This window comes from Vidua chalybeata, chromosome 6 (genome assembly GCF_026979565.1).
Source record: "Vidua chalybeata isolate OUT-0048 chromosome 6, bVidCha1 merged haplotype, whole genome shotgun sequence".
In the NCBI taxonomy this organism is placed as follows: Eukaryota; Metazoa; Chordata; class Aves; order Passeriformes; family Viduidae; genus Vidua; species Vidua chalybeata.
In genome coordinates this window covers 36,379,013-36,397,574 of record NC_071535.1, presented here as the reverse complement: position 1 = coordinate 36,397,574, position 18,562 = coordinate 36,379,013, and the positions used below count along the sequence as shown (strand labels likewise).

At 37.0% G+C, this 18,562-nt stretch overlaps 1 protein-coding gene across 1 annotated transcript in view; it reads left to right on the top strand.

Annotated features, from left to right (window-relative positions):
• The window catches only part of STARD9 (StAR related lipid transfer domain containing 9), an 86,413-nt gene that overhangs the window by 15,893 nt on the left and 51,958 nt on the right, over window positions 1-18,562 (top strand). The window contains 4 exon segments of the mRNA XM_053945848.1: window positions 13,158-13,274; window positions 15,230-15,262; window positions 15,350-15,411; window positions 15,866-15,978. Of these exon segments, the coding sequence (XP_053801823.1) occupies window positions 13,158-13,274; window positions 15,230-15,262; window positions 15,350-15,411; window positions 15,866-15,978 (325 nt within the window).

Below are 18,562 nucleotides of genomic sequence, written 5' to 3'. Positions count from 1 at the left end.
GTGCTAAACTATTAGAGTGGGTGCTGGTGCTGTTTGGCCTGGGATAGCTGGTACTTCTTGCGATGATTTGTAGGCACAGCCCAGGAACTGGCAGAGACCAGGATCATTCCTGTCTGGCAGTTTTCATGTGGCCACCCTGCCTTGGAGGCTGAGAGTTCTTGATAGTCTGAACATGGGCTGTTCTGTGCCATATGGGCTGGGCATATTTTTAAATTGCTGCTGATGGGAGCTGACTGAAGAGTTGTGGGTTGATACAGTTGGGAAAGAATCTCAGAGTCTGACTTTCTTGCAGTCAGACTCTGGTTAACAGATTAATTTCTAAAAATGAGGAAAATGACTTGGGGAAAGAAATTATTTGATAACAGAAATAGAGGAAACAATCTTACACATAGAATAATATTATAAAACTATTAAAAATCTTTAACTTTTAAAAATCCTTTTCAAGTCAGGCTTTGATTTTTTCAAAGTGATTGAAGAACTAATAAAAAAATAAATGTTAGAAGTGAAATGTTTTAAATTGTACAGTGTGCTGTGCTACTTTGACCTGTTTGAGCAGCTTTGATCAAAGCAGGCAGCCATTTTTAAAGAATTTGCAGATGCTGTGGCCTTCTTTTGCTGTGAGAGCAGAGTATAGAGATCTTGAATGTAAGAAACACCCAATGCTTCTGCTGAAGTCATTACACTGAAAAGAGAGAGTCTGCACCAAAATCCCAGGGAGATGGATGCTCATCTTAAACAGCACAACTGTTTGGAAATCACCAACTAACTTTAACATGGGGTCATTATATTCAATAGTCTTCTGAAGCAGTAACAATATTCTCTAGTATCTGAATTTCTAGCTGAATGTGACTGTTCTCTATCTAAAAGAGAAAGTAGTGTAAGTAGAAATATAGATTAATAGGTTGGCATATTTGAGAACATCCTGAGGTTTTATGTGAATCTGTTTTTTTCTGAATCAGTTTATTGTAATAAGACACTTGTATTAAAAAAGAGCTGAGACATGTATTTAAAATTCATTGATTTTAGCAAATGTTCAAAACACTAAATGTATGTTGGGATAGAACCGACAACTAAGTTGCAACCAAAAGTGACAAAATTTATACCTTATTATAGACTATTGTACCAATAAGCTGAAAAGAATATGTAGAAGCAACCTCCAGCTAGTTAAATCCTGCAAATGCATTAATGTCCTGCATTTCATTCCTTTATAAATATGTTTTCTGAATATCTAGCTATCTGCCTCTGCTCATTGCTTGTTCATTTCTTGCCCATTTTAATATGCTGCATAGCATAAACTCTTAATTTGTAAAGGAATAATATTTCATGCATCTTCAAGAGCTTTCAATGATGATGAAATTTCTTCATTCTCTCTCACTTTTCTGTATCACAACTTTTCATGTGTTTTATTAGTTAGGGGAAAAAATTCTGGTTTTCTTATACAATCAGATATGTTCCTCTGAATATTTTAAAAGTTTGGGTTATTTTTTTTTTAACCCAGAAAACATAATATCTGAGAGGATAACTCCAGTGTTTTCTTCACAGGCAGTGCCTTGCCATGATACTATGATTTTTTTTTCTTTTTGACAGTTTGCCAAAGGGTCTTTGTTCATCTTGGTAATACCAATGATCTGGTTATTACTAGGCTTGTAATGACACACAAGTATGTGACCTTAATTGGGACATGGAGATTCCCTGGTTCTGATGCCTGGGGGGGTTTACTGATTTTTTAGAAGATCTGCATCTTTTAATTCTTGAAAATACATGGTGTTATCTTTTGCTCTGTGGGAGTATTGGGATAGTTGGTTTCTTCTATATTTTACATATACTTTTTAGAAGTTTTACAGGTGGTGTGAACCATCTTGCTTTTTGCCTTATGGTAGTTAAACAAAGTATAGTATGAACTATTGAACCATCTTCATAGAATGCCTTGCCCAGTTTTGAGGCTGGTGTGGTATGAAGTGAGCAGGGAAGAGAATGACAGTATAAAGCACTGGTTCTGTCCAGCCTGAGTAATTTCTGTCACTAGGAGAGTTGAAATAAAAGAAACTGATACTCTGCACTTTTTTAAATGTAACATTTCTAGTTAGGTGAGCCGTGGCTCTTCAAGGGAGCTTTGGCTGTTAATACGCTGTCCTCGTAAATTGGAAGTGAATAGAGCTCCAATGACCTTGCAAAAGAGCAGAAATAACAATTTACTGAACCACTAGCCCTGTCAAACTTCATTCTTAATATATTGTTGAGAATAGGATGCCAAAACCTCTCTCTATGAACTCATTAGTCACCTTAAATTACCTCCCATTGTTTGGATTCTCCTGGAAACTGCTAAAACTCATACAAATTTAGAAACCACTTTCTTTCCATAGTATTTTATACAGCTCCATATAATTTTTTATTTCTTTTTAAAGTTGTGGGACATACCATGGAAAACATTCTCTTTTTTTTTTTTTTGCACTAGAAGAAACCAAACATAAGTATTTAATATTGCAAGACTATTTGAAGAGCTGAATCACAGTCAAGAAACTTGCTTCTGGGAATTTGACTGGTGATTCTTGATCTTCTCAATATACATTGATGTCATATCTGAATTCATAAAAGTGTGTAGATTTTTCCTTCACATACTTTTTGTGGACATCAGCTGCACTTTTAGTTCAGACCTGTCAGGTAGGTGTTTCAAGAGACAGGCATAAAATTAGTCCCACTGCTGTAAAGGAGTTTATTCAGTGGAAATGTCACTGTTCCCTGCTTATTGCGGAATGGGTGGAGAAGATGAGCTTTAGAAGTCCAAGCTATTCTACAGAATTACTAGGGTTGGAAAAGACCTCTTAAGATGATTAAGTCCAACTTCTAATGTAGCACCACCTTGTTCATCACTAGGCCATGTCCCCAGTTGCCACATCCACAAATCTTTTGAACACTTCCAGGGATGGTGACTCCACAGCTTCCCTGGGCAACCTTTTCAGTGAAGGAAATTTTCCTGATATCCAGTCCAAACTTTCCCTGACACATCTTGAGGCTGTTCTTCTCATCCTGTCAGTTGTTACCTAGGAGAAGAGGTTCACCCACACCTCACCACAACCTCCTTTCATGTAGTTGTTCAGATCGACAAGATTTCCCGAGCCTCCTTTTTTCCAGGCTAAACAGCTTCAGCTTCCTCAGCCACTGATCATAAGACACATGCTCCAGACCTTTCACCAGCTCCACTGCCCTTCTCTGGACCCACTCCAGCACCTCAATGTCCATATTGTAGCGAGGGGCCCAAAACTGGGTGCAGGGTTTGAGGCGTGGCCTCACCAGTGCAAAGTACAGGGGAACAGTCTGCCCTGGTCCTGCTGGCCACAATATTGCTGATACACGCCAGGATGCCTTTGGTCTTCTTGGGCCCACACTGGCTTGTGTTCAGCCAGTGTCAGTCAGCACCCTCAGGTCCTTTTCTGCTGGGCAGCTTTCCAGCCACTCTTCCCAAGCTTGTAGTGCTTGGGTGGGTTGTATAGGATCTGGCACTTTGTTGAACCTCCTACAACTGGCCTGGTCCATCGATGCAGCCTGTCCAGATCCCTCTGCAGAGCCTTCCTGCCCTCCAGCAGATCAACACTCCCACCCAAATTAGCCTCGTCTGTGAACTGTCTGAAGGTGCACTCAGTCCCCTCGTGCAGGTCGTTGAAGATATCAAACAGGGCTGGCCCCAGCACTGAGCCCTGGAAAACGCCACTGGTGACCGGCTGCCAGCTGCATGTGACTCCACTGACCGCCGCTCTCTGGGCCTGGCCATCCTGCCACTTTTCTACCCAATTTATGCTGCACCCATAAGCCCTGCAAATATTCTAAAAACTGCCCCAGAAATAAAAATCTCTCTGATGTTTAAAACAGATAAATCCTCCTAGTTTCAGGCAACAGACTTAGGACTATTTTTTTCTTCGTGTGAAATAAACTAGAGGCAGCTGCAGTGAGTTATAATAAGCGTCCTTTAAACTTTCTCATCTCCCCAGTTATGGAGGCATAATTTCTTTTTAACAAGAAACTGTTGCAGTAAAGTGCCAATGCTTCTGGTTTGTGCAGTAACAGCATAAACATATTTTTAATAGATGACGAGCATTGCTTTATTAACAAAATATACTGCTACAACTTGTTTAATATCTCAATTTATAAACAGAATATATGTATATAATGTAGTGTAGAATCAGCTTACAGGTTGGTTCCAACAGTCTCATCATTGCGATTGTAAAAAACTGAAATCTGAGGTACAGTTAAGAACAAGCACCAGTGAGTTCCATGAACACTTGCAAGGTTCCCCCAAGATAAAATAATGCCAAATGCAGAAAATTTAGTTCTAGAAGCCTGATGGGAAGTATATTGGGTTTGAATACCATTGAAATGCAGCCATTACTGATAGTTTTACAAACAGAATATACCTTGTAGAATTTCTGCTGGCATTTAAAAACAATTATTGATAAAAATAACTATTTTCAATGTCTTGTCATCTCTTTTGTTTAATTTTTACTTTCTTTTGGTCTCTTGTATGAAGGTGAAAAAATGAGCTGATTGCTAGGAAAGTATATTTTATAGGCTTAAGAATTGTTTGCCAGTGTTGTAATTTTAAGAGCTGGTGATCTAATAGCAAAAATATCAAATTGAGCTAGATGACATATGAAAAGAGAATACCTATTTCCAGCCGAAGGGAAAAAAAGCAAAAATCTGTCTTGATAGTGTCATTGTGCTGTTGTCTGAGTATTTCAAACACTTACTAGCCCCTACTGAATTACTGAAAAATTTAAATTACTACTTTTTCCTTCTACCTCCTGGGAATAAAGTCAAGGAAGAATTGTTTTTCCATCTCCATCCTCAGACTTCTCACAAAATTAAGGACCAGTTATTTTCAGAGACACAGATGAGAATGGGTATTTATCTCTGCTGTCTTGTACAAAAAAAAAAAGGTAATTTTATGTTGTTTTTCTTTACTTTCTTTTCACATGGAATCACAGACATCTGCTAATGACCTGGGATCTTAGCCAAGAGCTAGAGGCAGTGGGAGAAAATGTGGGATATTTATAACTTCATTATAATCCATCATTTCTTCCTTGCTCTCTTCATTGCAAGAGAGATATCATTCAGTATAGAAAAACCCACTTAACTCTCTCAGTACTTATTTTGCTCATTTTAAGAGTATCAGTAAAATTAACTGCTCTGCCTTTTTTTAATTCCTATCTCTTTTCAGTAGTCATTCAGGCACAGATAACAATGGTATCACAGCATTTAAAGTGACAACTTACATTATATTTCTGGCATGAAATAATATCTGGGGCAGGGGAATGAGATGTCTAAAACATCTGGCCATGGAGTAAAACAGTGTGACTGTAGAGAATATTGTGTTGCTTCTTCCAGCTGTGACATTAGCCTTTGCTAGACCTTTTGAAAAGCTGAAGATTTTAGCTTCCCCCATGGTTCCATTATTGAATGGTCTGGCCCAGAATTCACTCAGGAAAAATTTTCCTTCCTGGGGTATTTCTGGCACTGGTCTAAGTCACAATGTTACTGTTCTGTTGTTGAAGATGCACAGCGCAGAAATTAAATCTGTACCTCTAACATCCAACCCAGCACTCAAACCTGTAGTTCCAGGTTCCTGGGACAGAGAAATGAAACCACTTCGTTTCTCATCTGCTCATTAAGTGGTTTGTAGACAGTGTTGCAAGTTGTGTGTAGCTAGGCATTCACTTCCAATCTTCTTCCTTTCCCTAAGGATGCTTGGTGAAGTTTTTAATCTAGTTTTAAAGACCCCAAAACCACAAAATGCTGTGCGTGAATCTAAAGTATTCATTAGTAAAGCCAAAAATTGTCAGATGTTTTTCAGTGTAGAAAGCTTTATTATGACAGATATAGCTGGACTGGGCTAAATCAATATTGATGTAGTGTCAAATGCTGTAGAGTTCGGATTATGTAGCTATTACATAAAAATTGCTCTTCTATAAATCAATGATAACACAATAGGAAACCCTGTTGGAAAGGAAAAGAGATGAGAAGTATGTGCTTTTGTACAGGCAGATGAAAATACACAAGCCGGTGTTTTCAGCAGAATACCAGAAATTTTATAAAAAAGAAAAGAATAAAAGAAGTAGAGAGTAGAGTTGTGTCCTTGGTGATGAAGCAGTTTAGAACTTTTAAAAGTTCAAGTTCTATCAGAACATTTCTAAATTAGACTGATGTGGTAAGCACAGACCTTTTCCTTTTTTCAAAATGTAAGTTTTTTTAAAATTAGTAAATAAGGTGTATTTTCATGAATATATAATCCAGCAATAAAATGCCAGGAATGTAAAGTGACTACTCAGCTTAATTAGAATCCAGTATTTTCCCTCCTGTTCTCCACAGGAGAACAATAGATTTATCACATATTATCTGTGACTTTCTCTAGTATTTTTATTGTATGGTTTCTCCTAAATACCTTAATCAAGCTTGAACTTTCATGCTGTTAAATTTAGTGTGTGTCCATACATTACCACACAGAGCAGACAGTTTTTCCACTGGAAAAAAATTACACCTGATAAGAAGAACAAAGAAATCATTGTTGTCTCTCACAGGGAGAGTTAAAGCACAAAGAGATTTAAAGACACACTGGAAGCCTGTTGGCAGAGCCAAGAACAGAACTGTCTCTTAAGTTCTGCTGCAAATGCCTGTGCCAGGGGCCAAGCTGCTTGAGCTGGAGAGAAGCCGTCTCTTTCACAGCCCTGCTTCCGGTTGGACTGGGAAAAAGAAACTGAAAAGGCAGGATAGAGAGAAGGAAAAGAAATAATCCTGGTTGTGAAGCTGTGGCCTCTTGTTAAGAGAGAAAAAACGTTCCCAAACTAACCAACCGATGCCTTCCCCCCTTCCGCTTTATCCATTCAAACCAAGGAGTAATGTTGCTGAAGTAATCCAAATGTCACAGTGGAGGGTTCTGTGCATCTGATCAGCATAATGTGCTTCCCTTTGCTTGTGCTTTCTCTGGCCATGTACAGAAAGCCCTTCGGCTTACATTTGTGTAATATTTGTTAAGACAAAACACGTGCAGAAAAAGCCTTGTGTTATTGCAACAACCTCCTAGATTTGTTTTTACATATTTCTTCCTTGCATTCTCTTTCTGCTTTCTTATTTAAATTAATCTTGAGGGGTTTGTAAAGATTGTGGGATGAAGGCTTTCATTATTTTGGCAAGAATTGCTTATTCTATTTAATGTAATATTTTTTAACCTTAAATCTGAGTCTTGGAGCTACATTCGAGATGTAGCAACAATTGAATTAAATGAGATTTAGGTGTAACCCAAACAGCAACAGCTTGAGGTGGGCAAGGCTCTGGAAGGAAAACACACCAACTATGAGATGCAGCATATCTGTAATTCGTAGTGGAGACTGTGGCAAACAGATACTGCAGGACTGAGCCTCTTAGACTTCATGCAGTTACTCAAACTGCCCTGACCTATTGGCTGAGTGTGATTTTGTTGGTATAGTAAATAACAGCACCTCTTTAACACTTAATTCATTCTGTAGCTGTGTCTGCTGCAGTTGCATTGATGCTCTGAAGCTTTCTATGTACTGATGAGGAAGTTTTCCCATCTCTCGCTTGCATGGCAAATCTTTAATGGAAATCTGGCTGTCGAGTTTTTCAACCTTTATAAAGTCACTTGGTTCTGTGGTCAAAAGCAGCTTTTGGCTGTGTGTCTTGCTTCAGTTGAGTCTTTTCCACTTTTATAAAACTGAGATATTTTAAAGGCTATTTTAAAATTGTGCTGTGCAAGAAGATTATTGTCTTTTGATTTTGGTCCTAGTTATTAGCTGTGGGAATTTATTTTAGTATTCTAACTTTAGCCTAATGTTTTTCAGTTAAACTGCTTTTGGTGAATTGTCAATGATGATGCTTGTGAACTATGCCTGTAATACATAGCAATTTTATTTTGCCTTTACCAAATAAACTCTCTTGAAATTTCTGAGATTTCCAAGTTTGATATAATGTCCTAATGTTACTATTACACATTGACCATTTCAGACACTGGCAAATAAGAAAATAGATGCTGTCCAAATAAGACTTGATAAACTATTCTATTAACTTGCTGCTCCTAAAAGTTGTAGCTTCCTCCTTCTGCTTTCCCCTCCCTTTTCCTCTGCTTCAGTCAAAGCTGGTCCTTGCTTGTTCGTTGTTCTCAAAGCAAAATGCAAGTCTTATTTTCCAGAAGTTACTTAGGGGAAAAAAGCCCCGAGTGCCAGAAAATGCTTATTTATCAATATTGATCCCTTATACTTGCAAACTTAGCATTACATGTTGTACCTGGAAGTTTACTGGATTTTTTTTTCATGTGACTCTGAGACTTGGCTTTAGTGACTTGGAAAAACATTCAATTTCCCAAATTATTAAATCCCAAAGCATAACAATCAATTTACTGTCATTTTAATTTTTTTTTCTTTTTTTTTTTTTCTTCTTCTTGCAATCCAGGTTCTGATTGGATTAGGAAAGGAACGTTTTATGGTCAGGAAATTTATACTGCCAAAACTTCATTTCTGATAGAATGACCCCATTATCTTCAAAATTAAAGCATCTACTAGTCTAAGAGGGATGCTCTCAGAGAATAAAGAGAGCCCCTTCCACTTACAATGTAAAATATGTATTTGTTGTGATCAGCTGTGCTAGATGTGTATCTATTCAATGCATACTAATTCAAAGAAAAGTCAAAGGTACTGATATTAACTGAACCTCATTTTACAAAGTCAGTAGCATTAGTTTGAATCTCATGCATTAGAGAACAGTTTAATTATCTCCAACCTTTTGGAGGAACAAAAGAAAAACTGCCAGTCAATACACTTGTGTCTGTCTTGGTGTGTGTCACAGAGAGGTTGTAGATTCAAGGGATTATCCACAGGCCATTGGTTTGGTAATAACTAAGGAGTCAAAGAATATAAAAAAAAAAAAGTCTTTATAATATACACAGGCAGTTGGGAGAAATAGAATATGCTTAAACATTTTTTCAAAGATAAATAAGCCTTTTTAAAAAGAAGAATTTGAAAACAAAAGTCTTCACACTTTTAATATCAGAGCAAAAATTTCAATTTTTAAACTAAAGTCCCAAATCATTACTGTTAATAAATGAAATCTGAAAATTCTTTCATTTTTGGTGAGTAACTGGATATGCTCCATGCCATATTTTACTTCTTAGCAATAGAACAAAATATATTAGGAAAAAAAATCAGAAAAATATATTAGAAAAAATATATCAGAAAAAAATATAGTCATCTGTCTGCTAATGCATACTTATACACAGACATGCAGGTCTAATGTGATAAAATATGATATAATCTCAGGCTAATAAATAAGGTATTTTTCAGCGTCTTGAAAATTCATTATTTAAGAAAGATGTAAAAAGCCCACTATAAATTCTGGCTTTTAAGCTAGCAAAGGAGAGCAGAGAGAAGATTTCTGATTCTGCTGTTAAAAAAGGAAAGAATCAGAACAGACTATTGCTCTTATAAATCTCCTAGTAGTGAAAAAGGTTGTTATGCTTATTACTCACAAATATAATTGCAAAACATGTTTCCAATTTCTAAAGAGGAAGAGTTTTACTACTTTAGTATTGTGAAACTCAATTTATAAAGGTTCATGCAAAGGGGAAAAGAAACGTCTTCTGGCACATGGTCATCACTGTTCCCTAGGACAGGTGCTATCCTTCTTTGAAATCTCCTAGATTCCTCCAATTTTTTTTTACTTTTGGTAAGACAAGGTGCATTTCCAATTGATATTCCTCATATAACATTTTAAAAATGGACTTTGTGGAAAGGTTCAAATTCTCAAGCATTCTTGAAGAAGTAACCCAAAACCATATCTCAGTTTGTTCTACCAAATTTTATTTTGTTTTGAATTGACTAATAAATCCTGATGTTCTTGTCAGGGATGAACTTAATACTACCTGCAGGATTTTTGGTGTGGATTTAGTTTGTGGTCCATGCTGACTTAAGTTTATACTTCATAATTTTTCCAAAAGAGTTTCAGAGGTTGTTTGCAGAGTGGCACATTCATTTAACCTCTAATACATTTCTATTTCAAAAGAAATAAACAGTCTTTCTAGTCTTCAGTTTTAAATAGGATTAACTCAATGGTGATAATTCAACAGTTGTCTTAATGCCTTTTCATAACTTTTTCAGAAAGGCATGTTTTTTTTCCCACTGTTAGGATTGTTGACAAGTGATACACTGTAGAATATTTCACAGATCACCATGGGATATGGACCACATACAGCTGGACAAGTGCAGGGAACAGACATGGCAAAGCCAGTTAGGGCTTTGTTGAAAGGCTCATTCTTGTGTGGAACAAAGTGAACAGTGCCAGTCACACAGAGCAGCCATGCAGGGAAGACAGAGTTGTCTCAGCCAAATGGTGTGTTCTCTGCAGGAAACCATATCCAACTCGTGTTCCTTGAAAATCCTCATCTTCCTGAAGTTTCATTTCAAATGTGAGACTTGGAAGTCTCCCAGAAGAATCTTCTTTTCCCTGCCATCTCCACCTCGTAATCAGCAAAATCTGTGATTCAATCTATTGTATCATGAAATATGTTAGTACATATGCCCAGAATGATTAATTAGAGGATTTTTTGTATAATTTACAGCTGTTATTGCTGATGGATATTTGGACTAATGCCTCTGATATTAGAAAAAGCTTTGATTTCAATTACTCTCCTTCCTTTTATACAAGTAATAAATTCATTGCTGTGCTTCACTTCTCCATTTTTTTCTGCAGTACACCAAAACAAAGAGGCTTTTCTGACTAAATTGAGGCTTTATTCAATTAAATTAATTGTAATTTATCCTCACAGAAGGAGAGTAATTTACTAGAAAGAATGAAAATAAAACAGTACAAATCAGCCTTTAATAGAAGTTCAGCAAATAATTTTTTTGAAATTCTGATGCGTCACCATCCTAGGGTTATGTCGCTGTTTTCAGAGTATCCAGTTTTGCTTGTATTATATGTCTTCTCTCAAGGCCTAATTAAGAAGGGTCTGACTTGAAACATATTTGAATTAAAGCATCTGAGTAACCATGTGTGTTTAATACAGAGCAAATGTAACAGCTTTAACCAAGACTGTGGAGTTAGGGGCTTTTCTTTCAGAGCATCCAAGGTACTCTTGGAGAGAGGGCATGCCCCAAAATTTGCACAGTTGGCTTAAATTGCTATGGATGCTCTAGAATCGCAAAGGGGTGTTATGAACACTAGTGAGAACATCCCACAATCTTCTACTAACTGATATGGAGTCCAGCTGCTCAATAGCCATGCAAAATTCCTGAATTATACCATGTTGATACTCTGAAATGGGCACAGTATTGCCTTGCTCCTTATATTCACATTTCCAGCTACTGATTTCATTGAGGTGCTCACACAGGAGGAACTTTCTCCTTTGAACTTAAGTGTCCTGGCTTAGAGATGTCCTGCAAGTTTTACATGCTAACCAGGTAGGGAAGAGAGCCTAGCGGTGTTCCTACTGAGGGAAAGTTCAGTGTTCACTGGAGAATTCACATGAGAATAACTTTCCCTGGACCCTGAGCCCTTTTAATCTTTTTGCAGGGCTTCTACTTGCCTCATAGCCCAATTTGCTGCGCACAGACAAATGTGTGTGTGCTTGGAAGCACCTCTGCCCTGAATCCCTTGACCATCAGCTTGGACTCTACTCCTAATTAATATTCCTTGCCTCAATACTCCTCACCTTAAACAATCCTTGGTGAGTTTTACACAGTCCTGCAGACTCCACTCAAATATCCCAAATTCTCCTGCTTCTTTTTTTTCCTCCAGATTGTTGGCTGTGAAGTCCAGGTTGGCCCTCTCCAAAGCTCTGCTTCATTCTCTTAATGGCCTCCAGTAGTGACTGGAGAGTTTGTCTCTCTATATTTTTTTTTTATCCCTTGTCTCTTACATTTGTATCCCTGTGTTTTGTTCATGGCTTTCTCTGTATGTTTTGAATGGAGAAGTTTCTTGAGCTGATAATCCTAGTGAAGTGGATGCTCTGAGATGCCACATAACTTTACAAATACAAACAGGGGTAGTCAAATTTTGCCAAATAGGAATGTTATTGATTCTTCAGCTGGAAATTAGCATCTTGTCCTAGTTTGAGTTGAATTATGATCTGAAAACTAAAGTCTCAGGAAAGGATTTGCAGTCTGCTTTCTAGGTAGTTTAGGTAAAAAGGTGATATCTATGGGGTTTTTTTCTATTGATTTTTGGATCAGTTTTAGTACATTTATCTGTCCATTAGAGAAGCAAATGAGAGAATCTGTCCATTAGAGAAGCAAATAGTAAAGTGGATGAGATTTCACAGCACTGAAACACTGAATTCCTATATATTTACTAGCCAGCTTTCTATGTGAACAGCAAAACCATTAATGTTTGTAACATCTCTTCTACAAGGCCATAATGTGCAGAGGGATTGGCAGCCTGAAAAAAAAAAAAAAGAGAGAGAGAGCAAGGTAAGAGGAAAGTAGGAGGGCTAATTGGTCAGATCTTCCTGTATGGGTAGATTGCCAGTGTTGGCCCAACTTTAGCAGCAGTCCTACTTTAGTAAGACCAGTCAAGCTCTGGAAGTCCTGAGAGGCTGACAAGGATTTGGTGGTAACAGGTCTTGGCTCTGTAATACAATGAGCAGAAAAAGACACATCACTGTGTGTTTGGTGGGAAGAGAAGATAAAACATGTAGCCTCTGGTGGTGTCACTTACTGACCAGATGAGTCAGATAGAAATATTGCTTGAGTGAAATCTGCGTGCAGGTTAGACTTTGCTTTGCTTCTGATCTGTAATTTTGATGCTGAGTTTATGTAATTGCATCAAAGAGCCTCGATCATGCCTTTCAGTTGCATTTATGATGGGATCTGTAAACACTCAGGGTAGGAGAGATCCTCAAGAATTCACATAGTCTGAATATAAAATAAGACATAGCAGACAGGGAAGCACTTAAACACTGCTGCTCCTTGTCAGCATTATGCTTGGCATACAGGTATCTTAAGGAAGATCTAACAAGTGGATGCTGAGCACTCAACATTGAGTCTGACAAAATAGAAATGTTCCCATGGAGTTATTAAAGGAGCAAGGTCTGCAAGTAATGAAGAGTGTTTGCAGGGAGACGTATTGTTCATGCACTGTTTTATTTCTCTTGGTCTTTTCAGGTGTTCCAGGACCTTGGCACTTCTGTGTTGTCTGGTGCATTTAGAGGATACAACATCTGCCTCTTGGCATATGGACAGACAGGTTCAGGAAAAACTTACACAATGATGGGTACACCTGTGAGTTACACCATTCATTTTAAACTTAGGGTTGAGGGCAGGTTGTCTAGCAGAAACATTGCTTTATTTTTAAATGGTGGTTGTGGTGCTTTGTTGAGCAGAATGCTTATACATGTTTTATGTGGTTTTAAATGTATAATATGTGAGCCTTTACATTTAGGTAATAAATACAGTATCAGGTAAAAATATTAGAAAGTGTGGTCTAGTTTAAATATTTATTATTAGATAAACTTCTTATTACATATCAATCTTATCACAGAATTAGAGGACCAAAAAAAAAAAAAAAAAAAAGAATCCTGGAGTAGTTCTGGATTTTCAGAACTGTAGCCCAAGATAATACAGAGTATTCATTCCTGTATGATATTTTGGCAATCTGGCCTATGCTGAGATTAAGTTACTTTCACAAATAAAACTGGATACAATTCACAGTAATGGTTTTGTAACAGGCTTGATTATTACTTGGAATATTGGCCTGTGGAAAGTAATACTTCACTTCCGGTTTTGACACGCATTTGAATGGAATTTACAGAAGCTGTTACATTCTGAGATTGTCTACCAGGCATCACCTAATCATTTAATCTTGCTACTCAGATTGATGGATTCAGTTGATGATTTCCTGTGTTTTGCTGCAAGAGAACGCAATTTGATTTTTATCCATGAATATTCTTAGCTGTTGGTGAAACATACTGCTGAAAAGAAAAAAAAAATAATAGCTTGCATAAGGAGACTGGTGTTTTCTACATCCATGGGATTCAATTTTTAAGGTGAAATAAGGACAAAATGTGTTTAAACCCCAAAGATAAGAGGCCTGTTCTAACATAGCTTGTTCTTTTGATGACAGTTTGGATTTTTAAATTTTTATTTTCTCAATAGACATCAACAATAGGATTTAGTTACATTATTACCAGATTCTCTATTGATTCTATGTGAAATCAAGTTTAATGGCATAAAAGCCTGAAGAATTGTTGAAATTTGGGTTAATAGGTGGCAAACTAGGATACTTGTATTACCCTATTTTGAAAATATCTTAGAAATTCAGAATGGCCACAACTTGAAATTGTCATTATTTTCAAGGAAATTTCTGGATGTTGTGTTTCTAAGAGATTTCTTGTTTAAAAAAAAAAAAATTCTTTCTCCAGTGCAATACTGCTTTGGGCTGATCTTTAAGAACATGTATTCACTGTGAAACAGTGTTCCAGTGTTTGGTATAAACAGAACTTTTTTCCATGGTGGTCCACTTGGTGAACCTGGATTTTCTTCTTTTAACACAGTTTCAAGTGTGCCTTCTGAAAAAAGCCTTTTGTGCCATTCAGCAAGCAGAATCCACCTAAGCCCTGGTGTCTTTCCCCGGGTGTACTGGCACTGCTAAAGTGCGAGCAATCGTATCATAAGGAGAGTTCATCACACAAAACCATGCTGTTACTTCAGTGCTGTGTAGGCTGTTTGGGCAAAATTTAAATCACCTAGTCTGAGTATTGTTAGCAGCCCTATAGCCTGTTCTCTCTGAGACACAAAATTTATAAATATAGAATATAAAGCTGTTCCAAGGCTCCTCAGTGATGCCATAGCATGAAGAAATAAAACTAGAATAAGAAAAACCCAAAAATATTAATGAGCAATCAAGCTAGTTTCACTGTTGGCCTGGCTTCATCTAGTCTGCAACACCTCTGACATAGACATGTCCAATATCATTACATCAAACAGCTTTTGGATTTAACCCAAGCCTCTAAACTTCTCATCAATGCTGTGTATATTGCTCTAAAATTACTTTTGGTATAAATAGAGATGCTGTTCTGCAGTACACTGCATGGCTGTTTATGTTGTAATCCACCATACAGTCATTACTGCACTATGATTCTGTACTTTTCTTAAAACTTGGCTTTTGTTTAAAAATAGATTCTGCATGAGTGGTAGAAAACATATTATTTAATTTTTTTTCTGTTTATTATTTGAAGGCATCCATTGGGCTGACACCTCGTATATGTGAGGTATTTTTTTTTCTTCACTTGAATTTGTTTAAGCAGTTAGATTTTCTTAATGTATTTTAAATTTACATAAACTTCTCGTTTGTGAAGGGCCTCTTTTCTAGGAAGGATGATTACTCAGACCAGATGGCATCATGCAGGGTAAAGGTCAGGTAAGTTGTTACTGTTTTGGACAACAACATGAAAGCTTTAACAACACACTCCTGTGATTGAACAAAGTAAAGACTAGTTTGTTTTGCTTCTGTTTTCTTAGAAGATAGTAGTTTTGGAACAAGGGGGAAAAGACAGAGGAATGATGAGAAAGTATTGGGTTTAGTTTTCCATCTAAGTATAGTTTTTTGGAGGCTGTCTGCTCACTTTTGTATAAACAGCTGAAATAGGAATGCAGTGAAAATTTACTTGCTTTGTTTAACTCCTAAATTGAGCCATAATCCTATATTCCTGTCTTATTCATCTTTCCCTTGGACCTTATAAAGCATTGTGTTTGGAAATCTGGGGATTTGAGCCCACTAGTGCAAAAAGAGTCAGTTACATAGTCTAAATATACCGTTACTCCTCTTATTTTGTTTTTAGTTGAGTGAATTTAACTTTTTTTTTTCTTTTCAGTTTTCTTGAAATCTATAATGAGCGTGTCCGAGACTTGTTAAAACAGTCAGACCGGAAGAAACCTTACACACTTCGAGTTCGAGAGCACCCTGAAACAGGACCATATGTCCAAGGTGAGAGTGGGCTTCTCAATTAGCAGCAGAACTGCAGGTGGAGGCATGCCAGGCGTGTATGCATCTTTGCATGTGTTCCTGCAATGATCAGAATTGCTTCTGCCCTTCCAGGGTTACTTTTCTCAAATGTTTTTCTTGTGTGATCACCTGTAGTACACTGAAAACTTTGAAAGCTTTGCCTTTGTTATCCTACTGGCTGGATATCCTGCACTGTCTGCCTTTCTAGCCATATTATTTTTCTTTTTTTCATTTTAAAGAAATATTAACTTAATCAAGAAGTCTACCAACATTAGCTCTAAATGGGTTCTCCAGACCAGCCTAAGCTCCCTTCATACCTGTTCCATACCTTGGCAGCAGAATATACATTAAAAAACAAAAAAAGTAGATAAATTTAACTGTCTGATGTTGCAGGACAGGCAGTGAGAAACAATGAAAATCTCACCCAAGTGAAAACCTAATAAGCTTGATTTTCAGTTGTCAGCTTTTTCAGTTGTCTTTCTTACTTTAGTTCTTACCTTCTCTCTCACTGTTTTTTCTACTTCCATTTTATTTTCAGTTTTGATTGGTGCTTTCACCTCAAGGTCTCATAAAGTTTTAAATTGCAGTTTGGCCTTTGGCATTTCATGAATTGATTCACTCCTGGTGTAAAGTTTGCCAGCTACGTTGCTGTATGTCTGATCAATATCTCACAAAAATCACATCTCAAAAATCAGTGCACCAGTGTAAAATCATACAAAGTAGATTTACAGTGGAGATCAGAAGGAAGAGTATTTTCCAAATTGGGGGTTTGTTTAGAAAGTAAATGCATACATTTCCTTTTCTTCTTGCCTTATATCCAGTGGACAGAATTCCAGAGTAGCCTCTGGTATCACTGCCTCTGCAACTGCTTGGTAGTGAGCAGTAATACCTAGGAAGTATGCACTTAGTACACAAAATGAATATCACATTGAATGTTATGGATCCTGTCACATCAGAGCAAATACTGATTTGTCCTGGCTTCTAAATAGAGTCCTTGTCTCTGTTTCGTTTTTCTTGCTCTCCCTGGTTGATTTTTCTCCCTGTTTTTCTTTATTACGGCATTACACATCATGTAATTATCCTTCCTCCAGAGATTAATGGAAGATGTGACAACAGATAGAGTGACTTGACTGTGTGATTGAATGGAGCCTGATTGAATGGATTCCTTGCACACCTGCTGTATTGGTCATAGCACATCTAGCAACCCATGGTTGTCACCAATTCCTCTTAAAATTTGAAATCAGCGCTTGCGAAGTGTTGAACTTTCAGGGTCCTGTACACAAGGGCCTATCAGACATTCTGATTGTTTCAGCTGTGCTTTCCCAGCACATCAGCATTCTGTTTTAAGGAGACTTGGAAAATAATAGATTAATTGATGATCTCATTAGTATGGCAAACATAATTCTTTGAAAAGTAGGTTCTCTTTCTACCTGCTTGTTATTGGAGAACTTCATTGTTGATGGAGTTCAAAGACTAATTATTTTCTTTTAGCAGCTGCTAATTCACCACACAAGAAAGGATCTTTAAACTGCTTCCTTCCTTGGCAATTTCCATCTCTTTTCTCAGGCCTTATATATCCAGTGATTCCTTGGCTGCATATAATGGACTTTCAATTATCTAAAAGAAAATAAAGTTATAACTTCTGCCAATGGGCTGGCTTGCCTTTTGTCACTGTTTTGTCTTCATCTGGAACCTTCCAGGCCAATTCTGTCACTTCTTTTTCAATTCTATTGTGACTTTTGTTGTTGTTGTTTTTGTGGGGTTCGTTGGGGGGTTGATTGGTTGGTTGTTTCTATTGTGCTTTTTTTATTTACCAATTTTGAATAAGGATTTTATTCTTGGACACAACTGAAACTTTTGACTGGAACAATTTTATGCTAGAGTTCTGAAATATGCCAATAAAGTTCCCAGTTGATAAGATTTTGTAAACTAAGAGAAGAGATAATGGCAAAAAATTAGCCTAAACAATATTTGCTGCTTTTGACTACAGTTGTAAATTTATTTTAGATTATTCACTCCCTCTGTATATTATGACAGCCTTAAAAAATAATTATGTTAATGCCTGTAAGATAAACTTTATTTTCAATGGTAACTGTGATTCATGTTTTTTTTTTTTTTTAAATGATCACGTGCATGAGAAATGAAATAATTTCTCTGCTGAAGACACCATGGGGTGCAATTGGATGCTTTTGTGAGACCATGTGAACTGAAGTAATTTCAGGCTGATGAGTCAGTGGCTTAGGGCAACAGATGAAAGTTGTTTTATTTTAGACATATGTATACAAATATATGTTAATACATTTGTCTGTGCAGTTTATGCAATTGAGAGCTGTGACAGTTTGCTTTACTTGAGACAGTCCTAGTGTCTGTTGAGGAGAGGGACTAATAAGGTGTGATGGAACTGCATTCATTAGCTCACATCAAAAATAAGCAGCAGTGACTTAAATGCAAGTTTCAAGTACAGGCAGCTTGATTTAATAAGATCGAATTCAAGAAAGCCTCTTGTGAAGAGATTCACAACACTGGTACAAAAAGCCTTTCTCAACTGCACTAATGTATTGCTGCA